Below are 19265 nucleotides of genomic sequence, written 5' to 3'. Positions count from 1 at the left end.
AACGCGGCCCAGGCAGCAGGCGCGGCGGCTGCGCTAGCCCAGCCCTCGGCTCCTCTTTGCGGTCGCTACCTCCTCCTCTCCCGCCTCGCCCGGTATGGATCTGCCCGTGGGCCCGGGCGCGGCGGGGCCCAGCAACGTCCCGGCCTTCCTGACCAAGCTGTGGACCCTCGTGAGTGACCCGGACACGGACGCGCTCATCTGCTGGAGCCCGGTGAGGGGCTGGGCGCGCCGGCCCGGGGCGTGTGGGGGCGGGCAGCAGGGGGTTCGGGAAAGAGCGTCCGAGGCTTCCCCTCGGTGCGCGCTGCCCGGGTCTGGGCAGGAAGGGCCTCTCCTCTTCGGTCTCTCGCCGAGTAACTGTGAGACGACGGCGGAAGCGCGCCTGGCTTGAGGGCAGCGCCCAGTTTCGTAGCGAGCGTGGTGCCCAGGTAACCCCACAGCTTCTCAGATGAGTTACCAGGGTAGTGGGGTCGGCAGCTGTTGCGAGGAAATGAGGATTTGGCGCGGGTACTGGAGGGTGTTGCTCTACTGGAAAAGGAAAGGGACCGAGAAACAAAGCAAAACGTCATAAAGTTGTGGTGGGTCTCGAACTCATGTCCTGATACCACAGCTGGGTTTCCCCAGAGTCACTTTGTTTTTCGCTCCTTTCGGGGCCTCTTTATTCACGCCCCTGCTTCCAGTTGCCTGGCAGCAGGCTCGTCTCCATAGTCTGACCCTGCAGGCCGGACAGCTCCCCCGCTTGCAGAGGTAAAGCAGAGACTTATCTGGAGTTGCGGCTGAGAATCTGCGTCCGGGCTGTGACGTCGCGTCCGGGGAAGGCCGGAGCTACAGCTCCGTCCGGGCCGCAGATGGGCGGCCTGGGCCGCCCTGGTTTGCGGAATCTCTGGGTGCCTCCGGACACACTTGCTCTCCTGAGGGCCCGGACGCTGGCTCTCCCAGACTCTCCTAAGTACTCCTCTTTCAAACTGTTAAGCCCTTAGAAAGGAGGAGCAGTCTGAGCTGAGGCGAGCCCAGAGCGGGAGGCCGGGTCCTCTGGTTCCTGGGCTGTTTGCTGAAGCTCTGCCTCAAAGCGGGTGGAGAGTCAGGATCATACAGCGTCCTTGTAGGGGACACTTCGTATTGGTCCCAGTGACACACCTGTGTGCCACGCTCCATCCCTATTGCCTGCTTCTGTAGTTGTGCACAGCGTTCCCCAAGAGGAGGCTGTGCTTCCTTCCCCACAGCTTGTCCTGTTACCACCATCCCCTTGTTCAAGGCCCTAAGCTTTGCTGACCCAAGGAAGTGACCCCAGGTTTCTGTCTTTATTCTTCCTTTCTCTTCTTTTCCCTTCCTCTAAACTCCCAGGAAATACTCTTACCCAGGTTGGGGAGGGCCATCGGAGATCCTTTGGGATACTCTGAGCTTAATCTACTGGGATAATCGCCTCACCTCTTGATCTGCTCAATGTTTCTGCTTAAAGATTGTGTGGCAGCAGGCAAAGCCCTGCCAGCTAGCTCTCTAGGTCCCACTTCCTGTGTTCCGAGCAAGGCCTTAGAGCTGGAAAGCAGGACGGGTCAAGCCTGCCACAGCCTCGCACACAGTGGTTGCACCACCCACCAGCCCTGCTGGAACTTAAACTGGAGGGGGTGGGAGCAGCCGGCTGGATCCCGTGCATTTGACCCCCCTCCCTTCTGTCCTTAGGCCAGCCAGGATGTGTGGGGCAGGACACAGAGGGCAGGGGGCTGGTGCTGCCAGGCGGGACAGGAACTGAGCACTGGTTCAGCTGTGGAAGGAAGCCCTTTTCCAGACTGGGCAGGGGCTGTGAAGCTGCCTGGCCCTGAAATGAGATCGCCCTCTGCCTGAGGCCTCCGCGATGCCCACACAAGCCCCAGGCCTCTGTCAGAAAGTCTGCTGGGGGAGACTTCTGCGGTCTTGAAGCCCAGAGTTGGCTTCCAGAGGCCTTGGAATGTTCTGGTGTCTGTTCTCTTGGTGCCTCCCCTCCGGCTGGAACTCGTTTATCTCCCCATTCTGCCCCGAGGACCCTGTGTTTGGCCCCAGAGACATGGGAAAGGGGGTGGAGTGGGGGGCTTTCCAGCCCCAGCAGCGCTGTGCATCCTCTGCACAGTCTGAGGCCCTGCCTGGAGAGTCGTGTTGGTTTCCCCTTCCCTCCCAGACCCCCGGTCAGTTACCATGCTCAATGTGGAGCCACCACAGAATATAGGCCAGGGCTGCCCTTCAGACAGCCCTGCGGGACCAAAGGCCCCACAACCTTGGTAAGGAACCTAGTGAGTGTGGCAGCTGCATCCATGGGATGCTCCGTGAATCAGGCCTGTCTGGCCTCAAGACAGGGTTAAGAGTGGTAGGAGGGTGGGTGCATTGCTGAAGGAGGCTCTTCTTGTTAGGCTGTGGGCACCATGAGGCCCTAAGTGCAAGGCCCTCCTTCGCCTGGGAGCTGGGTGTCACCAAACCAAGCAGCATCCCAGGTGGCCAGTGTGAGCGCCTCAGTCAGAGGGTCACTGTGGAGGCCCTGGCTGGCGAGCAGCCTGCAGTCAGGTTGCCAGCTCTCTGCGGGACTCCTCAAGGAGGGCCCCAGTCGCACCTGGCCACTCCTAGGTGGCTGAGGATCGTTCCTGGAACTCCCACAACAGGCGGTCGCTCCTCCCCTCAGCTGGGAGCCAGGCGGGCCCCAGCAGGCCCTCTGCCCTGCCCTTGGGGGTTGGCAGTGGCTGAGAAAGGCTGGAGGAGTGCCCAGCATGCAGCACAGGCTACAAGGGGCTCTGGGGCCTTGGAGGCTCCTGCTGCCCCCTGAACTTGCCACCCAGGACCCGGCCAGCCCTGTCCAGCACTCCACATAGCAGGAGGCCCAGCCCCGGGGCATCAGTCCACCTCCTCCCACAGCACCACGCAGAGGTGACAGCTGGCCTTTTACAGACACGGGAACTAAGTCACAGAGACACTAGGAAACACAGATGAAAAGCAGGAGGACGGCTGGGTTGGACCTGGAGTCCACGGTCTCGCTGGTGTACAGCTGTGGCTCGCGCCTGCCCTCGCTGCGTGCCGTGTCTCCTGGGTGGAGGGCAGCACGAGGCCCATGCCGTGGGGTCCCGGCTCTGGTCCCACCCCACCTGCTTTCTTAGCTGGACCCCTGCCGTACTTGGAGTGATCAGCACTCAGGTCTTCATAGAATTGTATTGAGTTTTCACATGAGAGTCTCCGTTTCCCCTTCCGTAGAGGTACACACATGGACAGACAGAAGCAGACGAGCCAGGCAGAGATCTATACAGGATGGGCTCCCTGTCTGTCCGTCCTGCCGAGGTGGGCGGGGGGTGAGGAGGGGCACAGAATCTCCGAAGGGGCTGGAGGGAGGTAGGTGGACACAGCAGACAAGAGCCCACCTGGCTCCACAGGCCGTGTGTGCTCAGAGTTCTTTGTTAAAGAAGAAGGAGGGATCGGGGGGCCCACAGGATCCACCCTGGGAGGAGCAGTCAGCCCCACAGGGCATCACAGGCTAGGGACCTGCTTCTGCACCTCTGGCTGCAGGGTTTCCTGACCCGGGAGCGCTGGCAGCTGCCCCAGGGCCCCTGCCCCTGGGCCCGGCGGTGACTGAGTCAGCAGAGACCCCTGCGTTCAGCTGGGCCTGGAGACCTGAGTGTGGTGCGGCAGCTGGAGAGCTTGAGCCTGAGCACAAGTAGGACAGGGACGTGAGGGTGTGCGAGCAGGCGCCTGCTTGGCTGAGGAGAGGACGGGCCGGGCCGGGCACCAAGAGCTGCTCTGAGCTGCGTCCACACAGTGCTGGTGTTCTCACCGCACGTGGGTGCCCGCCACATGCCCGCTACTCCCAGAACACGTCACGCAGACCCTTCCCTTTGGCTGGAGGACTAAGACGGGCCTTCTGTTCTGGAGAGACTCTTAAAAAGTGCAGGTGGACCACTGTGGAGTCACTGTGGTGGTGAATCCTGTTGCTGTGGAGCCCTTGGAGATCCTGCTCACAGACAGAGACCCTCCCTTTATAAAGATCTGCACGTGTGCAGAACTTTGTATATGTTTCAGGGTGTTCACAGTTCTGTAGGAAACAGGGCCACAGGCTCCAAATGTATAGCAAGACTGGATATTCTCTAAGCCCTGCATTTCAGGGGCAAGGGTGTTGCTCACCAGCTAGCAACTGGGCATCGGCTTCTCCCTTCCCTTGCCGTATGTCCCATCACTAGTCCCTCTTGTGTCCAAGGGTAAGGCAAGACCTTCTGCAGGATTGAAATGGGGTCAGCAGAGAAGGAGGGGCCTTGAACTCCTGAGGCAAGAGGGAAGAGGCTTTGGGTACTGTGAGGGACTCACCAGCAGGCCTTCCAGGCTTCTAATAGCCCTTAAGGTTGGGTTGGCAGGACACACCCAATATGGACTCGTCCTCCAACAGTGCTCAGGTCTGTTACACAAAAGGATGAGTGAGCCCTTGCTCCAGGTGCCCAGGCTTTCTGTCGAGGCAGTGTTCAAACCCTGAGAGCCTGGCCTTTGGTGAAGCTGAGGCAGCCAGAATGGGCAGAACCTGGTACGATCGAGGAGGAGCTCTGCGAGAGGCCCTGCGGGTCTCAGCTGAATGCTGCTTCACCTGCCGGTGGCATGAGACCTGGACAACTGCCCGAGAACCTTCCAGGAAAAGAACAGCTACTGGGAGCTGTGCTCTGGGCACCCCTGGCCCACCAGGGACCAGCTGAGCCATTCCAGTCCTCGCAGCTGGGGCAGAGAGTCTGCTCTGAGCGTAGAGCCTGCCCAGTGCCTCAGAACAGCCGAGGCTTGAGGGTGCAGCTGGAGTTGCCCTGACACGATGTGAACGAACTTAAAGACAAGCCTGAAAGGATCAGGCTGATCCCTTCCTTCAGAACTGAGGGCATCCTTGAAAGGAGGACAACTGAACTCAGACACAGTGTAGTAACATTCCTCTTGTCTGGGATCCAGTTGAAACTAATAGATGGGCCACTTGGCAGGAGAATGTCACTCCTAACAAAGAAGTTACAGTAACAGACCCAGGTGTGGTGGAACTGACTAGCAGGAAAGTTAAAACAGTTATTAAAATGCTCTGTGTCCTCAAGAATGTAGAGTGAAAACCTTAAGACCAAGAAGTAGAAGATACAAGAAGGAAGGCGGATGAGCAGAATGTCTCTGGAACAAGTGTCTGCTGCAGAAGAATTGCCACAGGTTACCTCTGTGTTCACTCCCCCTTCAAAGAGGTGACCCGTAACCCCAGCCTTTGCCGGGGGCTGCCTTCCTGCTGAGAAGTCCTGTGGGGTGGGGGGCTGCACAGTGAAGGCACGGGACAGGTAGGCCTCCGCCAGCAGTGATGAGTCACGTTGACGGGTGTGCCCTGACGTGTCGTGATGGGCCGGGCACACCACCTCTGTGGTCTTCCTCTCCAGAAACTTATGTAACCTTAACTCATCATGAGAGAAAAACATCAGACAGATCCAAATTGAGCAGCATTCTACACAGTACCAGCCCAGTCCTCAAAACCATCAAGGTCATCAGAAACCAGGGAAGTCTTGAGAGATTCTTAGTCAAGCATGATGTAAGCAGACATGAATGTAATGTACTGTCTTGGATGATGTCCTGGAACAGTTCAGTAAAAAGTAAGGAAATCTGAGAAAAATGAGGGCCGTGGTTAAGCATAAAGCATATCGCTATGACATTTGGGGCAAATGCACTAGTGTAGGCTGTTAATAACAGGGAGAGCGGGTGTGGGACATATAGGAACTCTACTGTCTTAGCTTTTCAGTAAATCTAACATTCTAACATAAAAAGCTTGTTTTTATTAAGTCATTGAAGAGGATTAAACACCAGATTAGAAACTACAGAAGAAAAGATCACTGAACACTACGCTAGCAAACTATCCACAGTGATCGCAGAGAGGAAGAAAGACTGAGAAAAAAGTGAGCAGAGCCTTACAGGGTTAACACCACATGGGCTGACACACAGTTTAAGTTCCAGAGTAAAGGATGGAGGAAGATTTTGGAAATAACTGGCTTATTTCTTTCTTTATTTTTAGAAAAAGCTAGACTTTTTCCCGAATTTTTTTTTTTTTTGAAAACTGTAAACCTACAGATCCAAGAACTGCATTGACTCCCAAAGAAGATAAAAACAAAATATACCAATGCATGTCACTATCAAAGTGTTGAAAACCAGTGTTAGAGAGAAAATCTTAAAAGCAGCATAGAAAAGAAAGGAAATTGCATGTGAAAGAACAGGACAAGAATGAGACTGACTTCCTGGCAGAGCAGCCGTGAGGCCTGGGCTGGAAGGGACCTTGTAAGCGGAAGTCTGGTCAACACTCAAAACCTGGTGTAACTCACCACATTGACAGTTTTCTCAGTGGAGGCAGAAGAAGCATAATCGTGTATTGGGTGCCCTGGTCAGGCAATATGGCAAATACATAAAAGACATCAAGATTGGAAAGTAAGAATTAAAACTATATTCATAGAAAGCATTATTATTTACTTAGAAAATACCAAAAAATCTACAAAAACATTATTAAAACTAATGAGTGAATTTAGTGAGGTCACAGGATTCAACGCCAGTATACAGAAATTAATTCTGATTCCACATACTAGTAACGAGCTGTTGACAATGGAAATACAGTGCTCTAAACACTACAGAATATGTACTGGTTATATTATCTATAGCTGTGTAACCAGGCACCTCCAAACTAACTAACTGCCTAAAACAGCTGAGGCTCAGTGGCACCTGCCCACACCATCATGACTCGTGAGAGGGCAGCCTCCATAGGATCCTTGCTTGCTTCCTCATCTTCCATCTGAGGATCTCCATCTGCTGTGCCAACATTCCCCATCCGTCCACCAAACACTTCTTGTCTGAAAGATCCACCTAAAGTTATGCCAAAAGGGAAATAAGAACTGCTTCTAAGCTTCCACATGAAAGTTAAAAGAGCAGAGTAAAACCAAAGCAGGCAGAAGGAAGAGAAAAACCAATGAAACTGAAAAGAATAAAACATGATAAATGAATTCAATAGCTGAATCTTTGAAAAGGTTGGCATGACAGAGAAGAAAAGAGGTAAATTCCTAATATGATGACCATCAGAGGGTATGTCACAACAGACACCACAGGCAGTAAGAGGGTAATAAGGAAGTGCAACAGACAACTCTGTGCATGTAAATTTAATAAAATGAACCAATTCTTTGAAAAGCACAAACTGTCCAAACTCACCCAGAGTGAGTCAGATAACTATTAGTAATCTTGAGTCTATTAAAGAAATAGAATTCCTAGAATTATGAACCTTTCTAAAAAATCTTCAGATCAAAATTGACTAGAACAAAACTGTCCCAAGAAAATTACAGACCAATATCCTTCATAATGTTTATAAAAATTTCAGTTCAGTCTCTCAGCTCAGTTCATGTCAGTCCCTCAGTCGTGTCTGACTCTGTGATCCCATGAACTGCAGCATGCCAGGCTTCCCTGTCCATGCTCGGAGCTTGCTCAGACTCCTGTCCATCAAGTCGGTGATGCCATCCCATTATCTCATCCTCTGTTGTCCCCTTCTCCTCCTGCCTTCAATCTTTTCTGGAATCAGGGTCTTTTCCAATGAGTCAGTTCCTCGCATCAGGTGGCCAAAGTATTGGAGTTTCAGCTTCAGCATCAGTCTTTTCAATGAATATTCAGGACTGATTTCCTTTAGGATTGGCTGGTTGGATCTTGCAGTCCAAGGGACTCTCAAGAGTCTTCTCCAATACCACAGTTCAAAAGCATCAATTCTTCCACACTCAGCTTTCTTTATGGTCCAACTCACATCTATAAGTGAACGTGACTACTAAAGAAACCATAGCTTTGACTAGACGGACCTTTGATGGCAAAGTTATGTCTCTGCTTTTTAATATGCTGTCTCGGTTGGTCGTAACTTTTCTTCCAAGGAGCAAGCGTCTTTTAATTTCATGGCTGCAGTCACCATCTGCAGTGATTTTGGAACCCAAGAAAATAAAGTCTGTCACTGTTAACATTGTTTCCCCATCTATTTGCTGTGAACTGATGGGACCGGATGCCATGATCTTAGTTTTTTGAATGTTGAATTTTAAGCCAGCTTTTTCACTCTCCTCTTTCACTTTCATCAAGAGGCTGTTTAGTTCCTCTTCGCTTTCTGCCATAAGGGTAGTGTCATCTGCCTATCTGAGGTTATTGATATTTCTCCCAGCAATCTTGATTCCAGCTTGTGCTTCATCTAGCCTGGCATTTTGCATGATGTACTCTGCATAGAAGTTAAATAATCTGAGTGACAGTATAGTCTTAACATACTTCTTTCCCAATTTGGAACCAGTCTGTTGTTCCATGTCTGGTTCCTGCTGTTGCTTCTTGACCTGCATACAGATTTCTCAGGAGGCAGGTCAGGTGGTCTGGTATTCCCATCTCTAAGAATTTTCCAGTTTGTTTGGATCCACACAGTCAAAGGCTTAGCCTAGTCAGTGAAGCAGAAGTAGATGTTTTTCTGGAATTCTCTTGCTTTTTCTGTGATCCAACAGATGTTGACAATTTGATCTCTGGATCCCCTGCCTTTTCTAAATGCAGCTTGAACATCTGGAAGTGCTTGGTTCACGTATTATTGAACTTAGCTTGAAGAATTTTGAGCATTCCTTTGCTAGCGTGCGAGATGAGTGCAATTGTGTGGTAGTTTAAACAAAATTCTTTGGCATTGCCTTTCTTTGGGATTGGGATGAAAGGCAGGACTTTTCCAGTCCTGTGGCCACTACCAAGTTTTCCAAATTTGCTGGCATATTGAGTGCAGCACTTTCACAGCATCATCTTTTAGGATTTGAAATAACTCAACTGGCTTTGTTTGAAATAACCCCCACTGGCTTTGTTCATAATGATGCTTCCTAATGCCCACTTGACTTCACATTCCAGGATGTCTGGCTCTAGGTGAGTGATCACACCATCGTGATTATCCTTTTTGTATAGTTCTTCTGTGAATTCTTGCCACCTCTTCTTAATATCTTCTGTTTCTGTTAGGTCCATACCATTTCTGTTCTTTATTGTTCCCATCTTTGCATGAAATGTTCCCTTGGTATCTCTTAATTTTCTTGAAGAGATTTCTTAGTCTTTCCCATTCTGTTGTTTTCCTCTATTTCTTTGCATTGATCACTGAGGAAGGGTTTCTCATCTCTCCTTGATATTCTTTGGAACTCTGCATTCAGATGGGTATATCTTTCCTTTTCTCCTTTGCCTTTTACTTTTCTTTTCTCAGCTATTTGTAAGGCCTCCTCAGGCAACCATCTTGCCTTTTTGCATTTCTTTTTCTTGGGGATGGTCTTGATCACTGCCTCTGTACAATATCATGAAACTGTCCACAGTTCCTCAGGCACTCTTGTCTGTCAGATCTGATCTCTTGAAGTTATTTGTCCCTTCCACTGTATAATCTTAAGGGATTTGATTTAAGTCATATCTGAATGGTCTAGTGGTTTTTCCGACTTTCTTCAATTTAAGTCTGAATCTTGCAACAAGCAGTTCATGATCTGAGCCACAGTCAGCTCCCTGTCTTGTTTTTGCTGACTGTATAGAGCCTCTCCATCTTTGGCTGCAAAGAATATAATCAACCTGATTTCGATATTGACCGTCTGGTGATATCCATGTGTAGAGTCATCTCTTGTATTGTTGGGAGAGGGTGTTTGCTATGACCAGTGCGTTCTTTTGGCAAAACTCTGTTAGCCTTTGCCCTGCTTCATTTTGTACTCCAAGGCCAAATTTGCCTGTTACTCCAGGTATCTCTTGACTTCCTACTTTTGCATTCCAATCCCCTGTGATGAAAAGGACGTCTTTTTTTGGTGTTAGTTCTAAAAGGTCTTGTAGGTCATCATAGAACTGTTCAACTTCAGCCTGTTTGGCATTAGTGGCTGGGGCATAGACTTGGATTACTGTTATTGAATGGTTTGCCTTGAAAAGGAACAGACATCATTCTGTCATTTTTGAGATCACACCCAAGTACTGCATTTCAGACTCTTGTTGACTATGAGGGCTGCTCCATTTCTTCTAAGGGATTTCTGCCCACAGTAGTAGATATAATGGTCATCTGAATTAAATTCTCCCATTCCAGTCCATTTTAGTTCACTGATTCCTAAAATGTCAATGTTCACTCTTGCCATCTCCTGTTTGACCACTTACAATTTACCTCGATTCATGGACCTAACATTCCAGGTTTCTATGCAATATTGTTCTTTACAACATCGGACTTTACTTCCATTACCAGTCACGTCCACAGCTGGGCATTGTTTTCGCTTTGGCTCCATCTCTTCATTCTCTGAAGTTATTTCTCCACTCCTCCAGCAGCATATTGGGCACCTTCCAACATGGCGAGTTCATCTTTCAGTGTCATATCTTTTTGCCTTTTCGTACTGTTCATAGGGTTCTCAAAGCAAGAATAAAACTTTAGCAAATCAAATTTGGCAGTACATAAAAAGACTAATGTCACAACAAATGGGATTTACCTCAGGAATGTATGGATGGTTCAGGATTTTTAAATCAATATAACCCAGCATGTTAACTATCTAAAGAAAAACCACAGAATCATATTATTTGTTTCAGAAAAAGCATTTGACAAAATTTGATGTTCGTGATAGTAAAGAAAAAAAAATCAGGAAACTAAGAATAGCAGGGACCTTCTTCAGCCTAATACAAAAACAAAAACTGTACACCTAACATCATACATATTGGTAAGCTCCTGAATGCTTTCCCCATAAGATCAGAACAAGGTATAAAATCTGTTTTCACCAGTGCTAGCTGATTTTGTACTGGAAGTCCTACCCAGTAGCTTAAGACAAGAAAAAGAAATTAAGGCTAACTGGGGTGAGGGTGATTGAAGCCCCAGTATTCTGAGTCTGCCATGCCTGGGTAGAGACTCCATTCTGTAAGTGGGGGCAGAATGGAGAAGGGGACCCTCAACCCTTGAGTTGGTCAAAATGAGAGATGGTGGTGGCCTGCCCCCTCACCCTCTCAGGAGGATACAGAAAGTGCTGATTGTAAACTGAGGGGTGAGAAATCCCCACCTCTAGGCCAGAGCCCCCCCAGAGTGTGCCATCAATCCAGGGGAACTCTGTGAGGAAGAGGAGGAAGCAGATTGTGGCCAAAAATGCCATAGTTCACTGTTTCTGTTGAGTTTTAGATTTTCTTGAAGAAGTGTTTCTTCATTTGTTAAATGCCTTCAGGACAATCTCCAGAGACTTTAGGTAACCTAAGCTTTGTTTATCCTGAGAGTGGTTCAGAGGATCTCCTTAGCTGCCTTCCCAGGCATCTTCAGAGGATAGTTTTGCTGGATATAGAATTCTTGGCTGAAAGAAAAAGGCTTTTTTCTTTCAGCGCTTTTGGCATGCCATCCCACAGGCTTCTGGCCTGCATGCTTTCTCATGACAAATGAGCTGCTATTCAGTTCAGTTCAGTCGCTCAGTCATGTCTGACTCTTTGTGACTCCATGGAGTGCACACAGCAGGCCTCCCTGTCCATCAGTAACTCCTGGAGCTTGCCTAAACTCATGTCCATCAAGTCGGTGATGCCATCCAACCATCTCATCCTCTGTCATCCCCTTCTCCTCCTATCTTTCCCAGCATCAGGGTCTTTTCTAATGAGTCAGTTCTTTGCATCAGGTGACCACGGTAATGGAACTTCAGCTTCAGTATCAGTCATTCCAGTGAATATTCAGGAGCTGTTATTAGGGATTCCTTATGTGTGATGAGTTGGTTCTAACTGCTCTAAAGAGTTTTCCTTGGTCTTTTGATTATGGATAGCTAGATGTGAATCTCTGTGAGTTTATCCTTCTTGGAATTTGTTTACCTTCTCAGATATTTTTCATCAAATTTGGGGAGTTTGGGGTCATTATTTCTATAGATATTCTTTCTGCCCCTCTCCTTTATGCGTGTGTTGGTCTCTGCTGGTGTCCCGTGTGTCACTCTCTTCATTCATTTCTCTTTCCATTCCTCAGTCAGGAAATGTCAGTTGACGATACTCCTTCACGTTTGCTGGTTCCACCTTATTCCTGCTCAGATCTGCTGTTGAGCCCCTTAGGGAATTTTAAATCCGATTTGTTACACTTTTCAACTCCAGGACTTTCATATTTGTAACTTCTGTCTTTATTGTTATACTTTCTTCTAAGAGGTATCATTCTTAATGCTTTTTTATTTCTTTAGATGCCATTTTATTTTGTTCTTTGAACATATTTCGAATACTTGAATTTAAAGTCTTCATCTAGTAAGTCCAACCTCTGAGCCTCTTTGGGGACGGTTTCTTTTGGCTGCTCATTTCCCTGTGTGTGGATCATACCTTGTTTCTTTGTGTGTCTCATAATTTTTTTTTGAAAGTTAGGTTTTCCATTAATATAATACGGCATCTGTTAAGGTCAGTATCATATTTTCCCCGCCCACCAGGATTTGTTGCAGTTTCCGTTGTTGCTGTTTGTTTGGTGGCTTTTCTGAATTAATTGTAGGCAGTTTGTGTTCTTTGCTGTGTGTGATCACTGAGGGGTTAGGCAGTGAGGGGAGCAGAAGTGTTCCTTAATGCCTGGAACCAGTAAATCTCCCAGTCTCTGTGGCAAACTCTGTGTGCTGGGTGTGCCTTCAGCTCCCAGCCACGTCGTTGGCATCCTGACTTTCTCCTCAGCTTCCTGCTTACACAGAGCCTTCTTGGACCTCTCCCGGACATGCACACAGCTGTACACGCACGTGTGACTTCTGGATCCCAGGAATATTCTGGAGCTTTTCAAAGCTCTTCTTGATATCTTGTTCCTTAGCTCTTTTACGTTTCCTGGCTGGCCAGTTTTCTCCATTTGTGGTCCACTGTGTTCGGCCTGATGAGTAGGTTTTTTTTTTTTTTCGTCATGAGTTTAAAATTGCCTCTTGATGCTTTCAGCAAACATCTCTAGGGAAAAGACTTTTTCTGCTGAGAGCGTCAGCATAAAAGGTCAGATCAAAAACAGCCTTGGAGGTGGAGCCTTCCAGGGAGACACTGTGTGGGCCTTGAATGAGCCCCAGCCCCATGGCTGCCAGAACGTTTGTTCCACCATGATTTGACCTGTTGGCTTTCTCAGGTACAGGAGAAGAGGTAGGGACATGGCAAGTTAGAATGCCACAGTTCTCGGATCTTACTGAGATTCAGCCATTTCTTGAATAAATTCTCCTCATGGGTCATTTTCAGAGTTCTGAAGAAGTTGACTCTTAACAGTTTTTGCTGGTGTTCTCATTGTGTCTGTGGAGGAGAAAAGCTGTGGGAGGTCCCTTTTCCACCCTTCCTCTCAGCTCAACACACTTCCATTGTGTCTTTTTCACATGCGTCCATGTTGACACCACAGGGCCCTTCCTGCTGCCCCCCAGCCCCATCCCGCACCCCAGCGGGTCCTGGGCCCAGCCTCGGCCCGCCTGGGAGCTTCTGGACCGAGGTCTGGACACGTGGAAGAGCAGCGTAGCAGTTTTTTCATCTTGTTCTCACCTCTGTTCCCAGAAGAAGAACCACAAAGCTTCAGTTCTGAGCACGAGTGTGTTGTCTTCCTCCTGAGGACCTGAAATTAGGTGCCGTCTCCTTGGCTGCCTCCGTTTGGGGTCTTAGACGTTCGTAGGGTAAAACTGCGGATTAGAGCTGACATGGGGCCCTCAGGGAAGGGCCTGCAGTGCTGAGGTGTGACCCGGCAGGCCTCCGGCAGGAATGTGGGGTCCAAGGTGAAAACTCACTCACCCAGCCTAGGGTGGGGGTGCAGCCCCTGCATGGAGAGGCTGTGGTGACCCCCACGTCTCCTGGCAGAGCGGGAACAGCTTCCACGTGCTGGACCAGGGCCAGTTTGCCAAGGAGGTGCTGCCCAAGTACTTCAAGCACAGCAACATGGCTAGCTTCGTGCGGCAGCTCAACATGTGTGAGTGTACTGCCTTGGCCCTGCATACAGCCCCGCGCGGCCCGGAGCCCACGCAGCTGAAGGGGAAGGGGTGTCTCAGAGAGTCTCCCTGAGATTAAGACCACCCAGCCACTGCAGGCAGGGCTTCTGGGAGGGCAGTGCTGGGCATTCCCTGAGCCAGGCCCCACCCGCCAGGGCCTCCCTCCATCCTCCCCGGGGCAGGGGCCTTCCTGGAGAGAGGGGTAAGACCCCAGCCCTGAGGCAGCGCTACTCCGACCCCGTTGTACACAGATGGCTTCCGGAAGGTGGTCCACATTGAGCAGGGTGGACTGGTCAAGCCGGAGAGGGACGACACCGAGTTCCAGCACCCGTGCTTCCTGCGAGGCCAGGAGCAGCTCCTTGAGAACATCAAGAGGAAAGTGACCAGCGTGAGTAGCCGTTCTCCCCCACGGTCTCGGCTCTCCGCCCAGGCCACCGGCAAGAGTAGCGTCCACTCGCTGGCCTGGCTTGGCCTGGCTGTGCCAAGCCTGCTTCCTGCCAGCCGCACATCCCCCATCGGCCACCCCAGCGAAGGCCCCTCCATCCCAGCAGCCCCTCGGCCCTTTCTGCTGTATCCCGCCCTGCCCCCAGGCCATCTCAGTGACTGCTCCCCCGGGGACGCAGGTGTCCACCCTGCGGAGCGAGGACATAAAGATTCGCCAGGACAGCGTCACCAAGCTGCTGACGGATGTGCAGCTGATGAAGGGGAAGCAGGAGAGCATGGACTCCAAGCTGCTGGCCATGAAGCAGTAGGTTCTGGGACGCCATGAGAGCAGGATGCGACTCCTCTGGGATGGTGGGGTTACCGTGGTGGGTCCGGCCTGGGGGCAGCCTAAAGCTGGTTCTGTCATGACCAGACCTGCCCCAGGGAAAGGTTTCCAGAAAGAACTTTGCAGGGCGATGGTGGGGGAGGTGGGAGTGTGAGAGGCCCTCCTGTGCAGTGACATGGGGGACGCGGTGCTGGCGAGGCCGCTCCCCAGCCCTGGTCCCGTGGGCTCCGGCCCTTCCACTCAGGCCAGGGCCACGTCTGGACTTGCATGGCCTCCCGGCCCTTGCCGGGCTGGACTTGCCGGCTGGACCTTGCCTGGGAGGCAGGGTCAGGTGCGGTCCCGTGGCAGCCCGCAGAGCTGGGCCCTCGGGCCCCTCACTCTGCCTGCACATGCGCCTGGCACCAATCAGTGTGTCACCTCTCATCAGGCCTGGCGCAGGAGGCACTGCGGGTTCTTTCTGGACCACCCCCCCGGGGGCACATCTGGTCACCACAGAACCGATTTTAGGCACCCCCCCCCCCCACCGCCAGGACCCCCATAGCGGCCAGTTTAGACCCCCTCCTGTGTAACTGGGGCCCTCAAGCACCCCAGCCCAGGGTGGCCTCAAAGCCACTCGGGGCAGGCCGTCACACCCCTAGATCATGGAGGAGGCTCTTAGCCCCTACCTAACTACTCATGTCAGACAGAGCCCAACAGGAGCACTTGGCTGGCTGATAGCCAGAGGTGGGATCAGGTGGCCTTGGCTTCCAGGACAGGAACGCCTCTTAGAGTGAGCGTAGGAGGGCCTGCCACCTATCAAGAAGACACACTGGTGCTGAGCAGGGCATGGGCTGTGGTGGTGGCCCTTTGTGCTCTTTAAGGGCCACTTCTGACCCCCTAAAGCACAGGAGAACCCCCACTCGCAGTCCTGTGACCTGGGAGCTGCACTGCCTCCATCCCCTGGACCCCCATCCTTGGTCCAGGTAGAGAGCCCAGAGGCTCTGCTACCTTAACCGTGACCGAGAGGGCCCTGGGGTCTCGGCCTGGCCCCTGGCCCGTGCTTGGCAGCGGGCAGGGATGGGCCAGCGGGTGGGCGCGTGGTGGAGCAGGATGTCCCAGGGCTCCCGCCGCCTGCTGACCACGCCCGGTCTGCTGCAGCGAGAATGAGGCGCTGTGGCGAGAGGTGGCCAGCCTGAGGCAGAAGCATGCCCAGCAACAGAAAGTCGTCAACAAGGTGTGTGCCGGGCCGGCGGGGAGGGGGGCCCTGTCCGCACGGGGCTGACCACCTCTCCCCCTGCAGCTCATCCAGTTCCTCATCTCGCTGGTGCAGTCAAACCGGATCCTAGGGGTGAAGAGAAAGATGTGAGGCACGGGGCACGCCTGTCTCCCGTGGGCCGCGACCCGGGGCCGCGAGGCTGGGCTGCCGCTCACCCACCCCTCCCCACAGCCCCCTGATGCTGAACGACGGTGGCCCTGCGCACCCCATGCCCAAGTACGGCCGGCAGTACTCGCTGGAGCACATCCATGGCCCAGGCCCCTACCCGGTGAGCTGCGGGCACCCAGGGCGGGGGCGGGGGCGCAGCTCCCACCACGCGTGCTCACCTCCCTTTGGTGGCAGGCCCCCTCTCCAGCCTACAGCGGCTCCAGCCTCTACTCGCCAGACGCTGTCGCCAGCTCCGGACCCATCATCTCCGACATCACCGAACTGGCCCCCAGCAGCCCTGTGGCCTCTGCGGGCAGGAGTGTAGACGAGAGGTGCGGCCCAGCGCCTTCCCCGCAGGCAGGAGCGGGTGGGGCCGGCAGAGGCGCTCGCTGACGCCTGTGCCCCATGGGCAGGTCCCTGTCCAGCAGCCCCCTGGTTCGCGTCAAGGAGGAACCCCCAAGCCCGCCACAGAGCCCCCGGGCAGAGGATGCCAGCCCTGGCCGACCGTCCTCCATGGTGGAGACGCCCCTGTCCCCGACCACCCTCATTGACTCCATCCTCCGGGAGAGTGAGCCTACGCCCGCTGTCTCCACCACACCCATCGCGGACACTGGGGGCCACCCCCCCTCGCCCCTGCCCGCCTCGGCCCCCGAGAAGTGCCTCAGCGTTGCCTGCCTGGACAAGTGAGTGCCTTCCACGCGCCCTGCGGTCTCTGGAAGCAGGAGCCTCCGACAAAGACAGTGCAGGGCTGGACACACGTGGCCCTCAGGCATTCAGCACAGGACTTGCCAGGGGGAGCTGGCCGACCCGGCCCAGAACACGGAGCTGGGGAGGGAGACATACCAGTCTTGGGGTCCCGCAGTCCCTGCGCCACGGGAGCCAGGCACGTGGCAGGCACACCTGCCCCCTGAGCCGCCCTCCCCAGGCCGCCTGGTCTGTCTGTCCTACCACCCCAGAGGTGGGCGAGCAGGGTGGGGGCTTGGAGTCCGCCTGGCCCCCACCAGCAGTGGGGGGCTCTTGTCTTTCTATCTTGCAGTTTGGCTCGCACTCCAAAGATGTCTGGGGTCGCCCGCCTCTTCCCCTGCCCCTCCTCCTTTCTGCATGGCCGAGTCCAGCCAGGGTTAGCGCTGTCCCACTGGGGAGGGAGGAGGGCTCCGCCAGAGCTCGGGCCCCTCCCCAGCATCGGAGCAGACCCCCACCTGGCCTGCTGAACAGGCTCCCCCCCAGCTCTGGGGCCCGAGGTAGCACCCGAGTTGCTGACTGGCCTCCTTGCAGGGGCAGGCCCAGTCTCCCTCCTGGAGCATGCCAGGGGAGGCTGTCCCAGCCCGACAGAGCACAGGTCCACCCTCCTGCTGTCCTCCAGTGTGAAGGGCAGGCCTCACTGAACCTGAAAAGCTGGGGCCCCAGCCCTTCTGAGCACTGAACTTCTCAGCCCCCTGCCATCTTGGCCAGCCCAGCCTGACGTGCTGCCAGAGGCCTTACGGGGCTTCGTGGTGATGGGGGAGCCTGACCCACCACCCTGGTGGCCAAGTGTCCCAGCCCCACTGGGCCCAGGGCCCCACCTCAGGGCCTCCCGTGAGCCTGCACAGGGCAGGCTGGCAGCAGGGCACGCGGACTAGCAGGACTGCACCTGGGGGTGACTGGACGCCACGTCACCCGCTCTCCTCCCTCTGGCCAGGACCGAGCTCAGCGACCACCTGGACGCCATGGACTCCAACCTGGACAACCTGCAGACCATGCTGACGAGCCACGGCTTCAGCGTGGACACCAGCACCCTGCTGGACGTGAGTCCCAGCCCTGCCCGCCCTGCGCCCAGCCCACCCCGCTTGCAGGGCAGTCTGACCACCACCCCTTCCCTGCAGCTGTTCAGCCCCTCGGTGACGGTGCCCGACATGAACCTGCCCGACCTGGACAGCAGCCTGGCCAGTGTGCGTAGGCGGGGTGGGTGGGGTGGGCGGGGCAGGGGTGGGGCCTCGGGGGAGCTTTCACCGTGCTCCCTCTTGCTGCCCTGGCAGATCCAGGAGCTCCTCTCTCCCCAGGAGCCTCCCAGACCTCTGGAGGCAGAGAAAAGCAGCCCAGACTCAGGTGAGCTGAGCCCCCCGCTCCCCCCCAGCACCCCGGCACCACTGGCACCCTGACCCAGTCCCACCCCTAGGGAAGCAGCTGGTGCACTACACCGCCCAGCCCCTGCTGCTGCTGGACCCGGGCTCCGTGGACGTGGGGAGCAGCGACCTGCCGGTGCTCTTCGAGCTGGGGGAGGGCTCCTACTTCTCCGAGGGAGACGACTACTCAGATGACCCCACCATCTCCCTGCTGACGGGCTCAGAGCCCCCCAAAGCCAAGGACCCCACTGTCTCCTAGAAGCCCCAGGAGGAGAGCCAGCCTTGGGCAGGGCTGCTGTCGGGGAGCCTGGTCCCCTGGCTGGCAGGGGGGTGGGGGCAGGGGGCAGCGCTCAGCCCCCGGCCAGCACTGAGGGCCTAGCCCTGTGAGCTACGGCTCCCCTGGGCTTCATGGCCACACTCAGACTGACCAGGACGCAGGTGTTCATAGAATTGTATTTTGGATTTTTACACGAGAGTCCCCCTTTCCCCTTCCATAGAGATATACAGATATATACGTGGACGGACAGACTGATGAGCCAGGCAGAGATTTATAAACAACGAGCTCTGTGTGTGGTCTCCCTGTCTGTTCCTCCTGCCAGAGTGCGGGCGGGGGTGGGGGTCGGGGCATGATGATGAGGGGCGCAGGGTCTTGGAAGGGGCTGGAGGGAGGCAGATGGACACAGCACGCCAGAGCCTACTGGCTTCCCTGGGCTGCATGTGCTCAAATTTTCTTTATAAAGGGACCAGGGTGGGGTCAGCACAGCCCACAGGAGGCCTGTGGCCAGGTCCGCACTAAAGGACCAGGTGGGTGCATTGGGTCAGCACTGTGGGCCTGGAGTGAAGGAAGCACAGGCCCACCTCCTGAGTCAGGCAGCCGGGGGTGCAGAGGTGCACATAACGTAGGAGGCGGGCCACAGCAGCCCTTGTGGTGCCCTGCACCCCCAGCTCAGCCCTGCTCACCGTCCTTGCTGATGAGTAAGGCTCAGGGTGGTGGCTGCCTAGGAGGCAGGGGTCAGGGAGACGCTGCCTACACCTGCTGGAGACCAAACAGTGCCTAGCCAACCAGTCTCTCTCGCCCAGACAACCACCATGGGCTGGAGTGGCTTTTGGCTGGGGCAGAG

At 54.0% G+C, this 19265-nt stretch overlaps 1 protein-coding gene across 4 annotated transcripts; it reads left to right on the top strand.

Moving 5' to 3' along the window:
- Positions 1-78: 78 nt before the first annotated feature.
- On the top strand, positions 79-18713 carry HSF1 (heat shock transcription factor 1). 4 transcript variants are annotated; one of them, XM_043879691.1, is made up of 14 exons: positions 79-211; positions 13744-13852; positions 14123-14259; positions 14495-14619; positions 15778-15853; positions 15920-15981; positions 16067-16163; positions 16238-16374; positions 16456-16725; positions 17079-17162; positions 17721-17826; positions 17905-17970; positions 18058-18127; positions 18198-18713. In XM_043879691.1, the coding sequence occupies exons 1-14, from the start codon at positions 95-97 to the stop codon at positions 18401-18403; spliced, it is 1662 nt and encodes a 553-aa protein (XP_043735626.1). In that variant the 5' UTR covers positions 79-94; the 3' UTR covers positions 18404-18713. The 4 variants fall into 4 exon arrangements, with proteins under 4 accessions (XP_043735626.1, XP_043735625.1, XP_043735628.1 ...); XM_043879690.1 differs by having other exon boundaries at positions 14462-14619; XM_043879693.1 differs by lacking the exon at positions 17079-17162.
- The last annotated feature ends 552 nt before the right edge of the window (positions 18714-19265 follow it).

This window comes from Cervus elaphus, chromosome 21 (genome assembly GCF_910594005.1).
Source record: "Cervus elaphus chromosome 21, mCerEla1.1, whole genome shotgun sequence".
Lineage (NCBI taxonomy): Eukaryota > Metazoa > Chordata > Mammalia > Artiodactyla > Cervidae > Cervus > Cervus elaphus.
Note: the sequence above shows the minus strand (reverse complement) of the source record. Positions and strands in the feature narration are given on the sequence as shown.